At 32.3% G+C, this 5,804-nt stretch overlaps 1 protein-coding gene across 1 annotated transcript; it reads left to right on the top strand.

Moving 5' to 3' along the window:
* The first annotated feature begins 4,135 nt into the window (after nucleotides 1-4,135).
* Nucleotides 4,136-5,393, top strand: LOC120189712. The gene is made up of 2 exons (XM_039192924.1): nucleotides 4,136-4,354; nucleotides 4,663-5,393. Exons 1-2 carry the CDS (start codon nucleotides 4,301-4,303, stop codon nucleotides 4,981-4,983), a joined length of 375 nt encoding a protein of 124 aa, XP_039048855.1. The 5' UTR covers nucleotides 4,136-4,300; the 3' UTR covers nucleotides 4,984-5,393.
* The last annotated feature ends 411 nt before the right edge of the window (nucleotides 5,394-5,804 follow it).

The following is a 5,804-nucleotide window of genomic DNA, read 5'->3' as shown; positions in this document are numbered from 1 at the left end:
CACCTTTTCACTTGACTCTTAATTACTCTCATTGGTGGATTTGAATGTGATTCTCACCTCATTCTTCCTGTTTTTCTTCCACTTTCTTTGGAGTTTCACCTAATGAGTGAGTAAAGAACCGATGAGCTAATTGAGGTGTATAACTCTAATTCCTTGGCTTCTTCGATGGTATTCGCTTTATCTTCCCAAGATGTAGACAATGAGGCAAACATCTTTCTCACCATCTGTTCATTGGGATAGACCTTCCCAAAGTTCTTCAAGTCATTGATAATCATTGCAAACCGATCAAACATTGTCTAGATGTCTTCATCAGGGTTTATTTTGAAGTTTACATAGTTTAGGGTTTGAATGCCAATCTTGGACTTCTTCAATTGGCTTGTTCTTTCATGGGTCACCTTCAATTTGTCTCAAATCTCCTTAGCATTAGAGAACGAAGATAATCTACTATATTTTTCTGGGCCAAGTGCACAAGATAGGATGTGCATAGCCTTGGCATTGCGTTGGGCAAGCTTCTTTTCTTCAATAGCCCAATCTTTTTGATTCTTTCAAGGAACGAGAGAACCATCGATGATGGCATCCCAAACTGCAAGGTTCATGGCTTGAATGAACAAACTCATCATATTCTTCTAACAGGAGTAGTCAGCAACATTAAAGTAAGGCGGTCTGTGATGGAGTATGAATCCTCGAGATAGTACATTCCAGATGTTGAAGTCATCTTCTCAGTTGCTTCGGTAATTGATATAGTGCTTTAAGGATCTTCACATGGTTGTCAAACCGTCGATTTGTGACCCGCATGATACCAATTGTTGGGATTTAAAAAGCTCAATTAATCTTGGCTTTTTGAAATTTTAGGGAAATAAGGAAAAAGGATAGGAAGATTTGAATAATGATTTATAGTGGTTCAACTTTCTCAATGAAGTCTGCATCCACTACCTTAGCTCCTCACTAAGGATTTCTAACAAATTAAATAATTTGTTCTTTTTTTTCCTAGGATCAAGTGTAACCTTTACAATTTCCCTATCTTTTCAATGGCTAAGATAGAACCACTCCCCTTTTACAAAGGATAAAAATTGTGTAAACAAGAAAACCTCTACAAGGTAGGTGTTTACAATTAAAACTCACAAAAACACTTTATTTACAAGAGAAAATGAAAAATAAGATTGAAAGAGCTTTCTCTTGATGTTGATTGCTTGGATAGGTGTTGTAACCTTCTTCAAGTGTCTTGAACTTGTTTTTATATGTTGGAATGAGTTTGTGGATGTTTCTAGCTGTTGGGGATGTTTTGGAGCCATTGGGGACTTAATTTCTGCGAAACAAAACTGTCCAAACATAGGAGTATCGATACTCAGGTGAGAGTATCGGTACTGTTATAATAAAAACTCGTCATTTATGACCATTGGACAAGGAGTATCGATACTGGTATCGATACTTGCATAGTATTGGTACTAAAATTGCAATATGGAATGTGAACTCATTTAAAAACCAATAGACATTATCGGTACTGCCATGGGAGTATCAATACTTCCCTTGCCTTAAGTATTGATACTATTCATATGGTATCGATACTATTCATGTGGTATTGATACTGAAGAAACAATATCTGTACTTCATGCTTAGAAAAATATTTTGAGTTCAAATTCAAGTTTTATGGACTTTGAATTATTTTTGAAAATTTTTCATAAATTCAATTTAGTCTAAAAATATTTTGCCCTTAAATTTGTTATATCAAAATAGGTTCAATAGTTTGTGAAAAACGTTTTGATGATTATCTTCCCTTTCACCAAGCTATTGAGAAAAGACGCGTTATTCATTTGGACTAATAAGTACAAAGAAAATTTCAAGAGGTTAAAAAGAATACTGACATAAGCTCTAGGGTCAATGTAATCAGTCTAGAAAATATTATGTGATTTATAGTAATGTGTCTCATAATGGTTTGGGATGCGTGCTCTGAAAGAGGAAAAGTTATGGCTTATGTTGTAAAGCATCTAAAGAATCATGAAAGAAAATATTGGACTCGTGATCTCGAGTTGGCAACTGTTGTGTTTACTTCATTGATATAACACTATTATCTATATGGTGAGTGAAGCTATATCTACACGGATCTCAAAGTCAAAAGTATGTGTTAACTCGAATGAGTAAAAATAGAGGAAATTGATTGAATTCCTTAAAGAATGAAGAGGTACTTATCGACTGCCACCAGGAATGGCTAATGTAGTGGCTGATACGATAAAACTAAAAGACATTTCTGTTCTGAGAGTTTTGAATATATGATTATCTTTAAGGAAAAATGGAGTTATGCTTTTAGAAATAAAGAAAAAGCCTATGCGACTAGATCGAGTAAAGGATCTTCAGAAACATGATAAAAATTGTTTTGCTTGTCAAGAGATAAAACAAATGGAAAATGTTGAAATCAGAGACTTTGAAGTTAAGTATGATGGATGTTTGTATTATCGAGAAATAAATTAATATTAGTAGCAAGTATAAAAAGAGATATCACCGAGATTGTTTCTAAATGTCTGATATGTCGACGAGTTAAAAGAGAGCAACAAGTGCCTTCTAGATTGTCGTAACTAGTATTTATCCCTTAGTGAGAATAGGAACGAGTTAAAGCATAACATATGAAGTCTCAAATAAACCTGGCACTGAGTGTTCCTTTTGAATTCTCAGTTTTATTCCTCACAAATAAATCCATTATTATTTTTGTAGGTCTCTATTGTAGTTTCTTATTTACTGGGACCAGAACATTCAAAAAAATATAGATTTTTACAGGTGATATGGTTCCTAAAAAAAAACCTGATCCACTAAGTATTTCACCCCTCTTAATTTTCATATATATTTACAAAAAAACTTCATACAAGCTCGAGTCAAACAAAATTTTATTAAACTTATCAAGTATTGAGTCAAATCAAACACGAATTAAACAATTTTTGTATCAAATCGAGAACTGCTCAACTCATGATCGACTCACTCGATAAGCACCATTAGTTGGTATACATTATTGAAAAATAAATGGGGACAATTATCTACCAGAAAAACCCTTAGTCGAGTTTTACTCATTAGTTGGTACACATTTTTGAAAAAAAAAATATGGGGACAATTATCTACTAAAAACCCTTAGTCGAGTTTTGCTCACTCCAAACACAAACTTCGTACCAAAAATCTGAGTGACACGAAAAACGTCATTCTTCGGGTAAGCTATTCATTCACTGGATAAAATACATATTTTGGAAAATTACAACTTTAGTCACAAAACTTTTTTCAAATTTATACTTTGGTCACCAAACTTTGAATTTATTCATTTTGGCTACTAACAAAAATTTTGGAGTATTACATAGATCTTGATGTGGGATTTTTCATTTATAGTATTCATTCAATAACTTTTTTATTATTAATATGTATAAGCCTCACTGAGTTTCATATCTAGTGTGTGATTATTTTCATACGTAGATAGTTGATTCAGTTTTAAAGAAGTCAAAAATTATATTTCCGAACATAAATTAATTAGATCTCGAAAAAAAATGTTCGATCTCTGGTTACTATAATCTATGTGTCATGTACAAGATTATTACAGATGTAGCATACCATATTCTGTGAATAAAACATTTTGTGAATATTGAAATCAAATTCTTTGACATCGGTGTTTTGTATAGCATAACTGTAACTTAAATATATTTAAACAAAGTAAATAAAGATTAGAAATTGGTTTATCCGATTTTAAAATCGTTAAAAACCACATAAATGTTTAAATAAAAAAGCTAGGCTTAATTTGAATAACTTTAAAAAAATAAATTCAGATTTTTAATATAATTAGAGGTTTAGATAATTCAAAAAATACATATAGACCGCCGTCATGGCATGAAGTGTATGTAGTCATTTTTTTTTACTTATTTTAGATTGTCAAACCCTATAAGGACACACTAAAAGGGCCAATTTACATATTAACCAAAATGGAGTTAGCATATTGATTATTGTGTCTACTTGACATGATTGGAAACCCCGTTTAGTTTAGACCAATGGCATTGAAGCCTTCTGGCACAAGGATAGAGTTTTTTCAAAACCTTACATAATTATTGCGTCACCTTCTCACTATAAAATAAAACCATCATTCGCTCCATTTTCAGACCCAATACAAAGTGGATCGTTCGATTGGGCGCGCGGTTACTCAAACGTTCGATAAAGAAGGAGGCAAACCAGTCCTTTAAATGGTGTTTTCACTCAACTTTCTAAAATCCTCTTATTCATTGATCACCTAAAAGAAAAAGGGCAATTCTTCTTTTGTTTTCTGCGTTCTTCTACTCGGATGGTTGGGTTTTTCTTTGGTCATTTTCTGCAGCGTCGCTCCCAAATCATATTGGTCAGTTTCCCTCTCTTTCCTATCATCTCTTTCGGATTTCGGAAAATGGTTTTTAGTATTTAGTCGTCCAATTATCATTTTGATTCCGGTTTACTCATATGACTTTTTTTAAAAAAAAATCATGTACAAATATAACTGCTAACATGATAATTTTGGAAAAAATAATAGTTATATGATCAAAACAGGACCAAAATGATAGTTCAATGACTTCATATGTAATATACCCAAAAGGTTTTGATCAATAAATTCCGTGAACCCTTTTTTACTTTCGGGTTTTGATTCTTGGAAACTTGGTTGTTGAAAAACAGGGACGCTGCCTGAGAGATCTGAGAGTTGAATTGGCTCGGAGGCGAAGGCGTAATAAGCGTACGTTGGAATCTTTGGGAGCGTGGGAAGCTGCGGTTGCAGTGACGGGGGAGCAAAACCGCCGGATTAGAGTGGGAATGAGGCGACAGTGTGTTGTCGATTCCCTTACTAATTTGTTGATTCACCACTGTCTCCTTGAGGTGGAGAACGATCCTTCGATGAGGGACGCTTTCCAAAGAATCGACGCCGAGAATCTCAACCTGCGGAACTTCGCTGACATGAATCCACCTCGACCTTTTCCAGGTCGCCGCCGCCGCCGATGATTGCCATTAGTAGTTGTGATCGTCGAGTCAGTCTAGAGAGTTTTCGGTAGGGATAAATTAAATTTTAGTCCCTAAATTTTATTTATATTAATTCGTAAATTTAGATTTTTTTTTATCTATTTTCAATCCTATTAATGATGTGCCACCTTGATATTGTGTACCATGAGTGCCATATCCATTAACAGGATTAAAATAAGTAAAAAAACCTAAATTTAAGGTTAGTATAAATAAAAAAAATCAAGGATCAAATTAAAAAGATTACAAAATTTTAGGATTTAAAATAATTTATCCCTTCTCTATCCCGTTCTTACGTTTACTGTCTGACTGTCTTTTAATAAAATATAAGGTGCCGATGAGTCCTTAGCTGCACAGCAGGGAGAGGCTACGGTACTTTAAAGTAACCGGTTCAATTTTTAATATGTTTGGATTTAATTTAGATTTATTTTAATAAATTGTTCAGTTTTAATTTAGTTATTCTAGACTTTTGTTACTGTGATTGTAATAGTTAATTTCAGTATTTTTTTTCAATTTCTGATGAAGATAATAAAGTTTAATTTTAAATTTTTCATGGTATATAATTATTTAGTTTTTTATAACATGTATATATCATTCATTTCAAAATATGAATCCATTAAATAATTTTTATGATATAAAGAAATGCTATTTTTTTTTATAGAAATTTAGGTTTAAATAATTATATTTACATGGTGTATATAAGTTATAAATAAATTTAAAAAATTTAAATAGTTATTGTATTATCATCCTTTCAAACTATTTAAAAAATAATTAAATATTTTATTTGTATTTTATATGAATTATTT

Source organism: Hibiscus syriacus, unplaced genomic scaffold, assembly GCF_006381635.1.
Source record: "Hibiscus syriacus cultivar Baekdansim isolate YM2019G1 unplaced genomic scaffold, ASM638163v2 tig00116959_pilon, whole genome shotgun sequence".
NCBI lineage: Eukaryota > Viridiplantae > Streptophyta > Magnoliopsida > Malvales > Malvaceae > Hibiscus > Hibiscus syriacus.
This window is presented reverse-complemented; position numbering and strand designations above follow the sequence as displayed.

Coding starts and splice junctions, on each gene's coding strand:
- LOC120189712 (XM_039192924.1), top strand. CDS start 4,301: ATGGTTGGGTTTTTCTTTGGTCATTTTCTGCAGCGTCGCTCCCAAATC. Junction 4,355..4,662: donor GTCGCTCCCAAATCATATTG/GTCAGTTTCCCT, acceptor GTTGAAAAACAG/GGACGCTGCCTGAGAGATCT.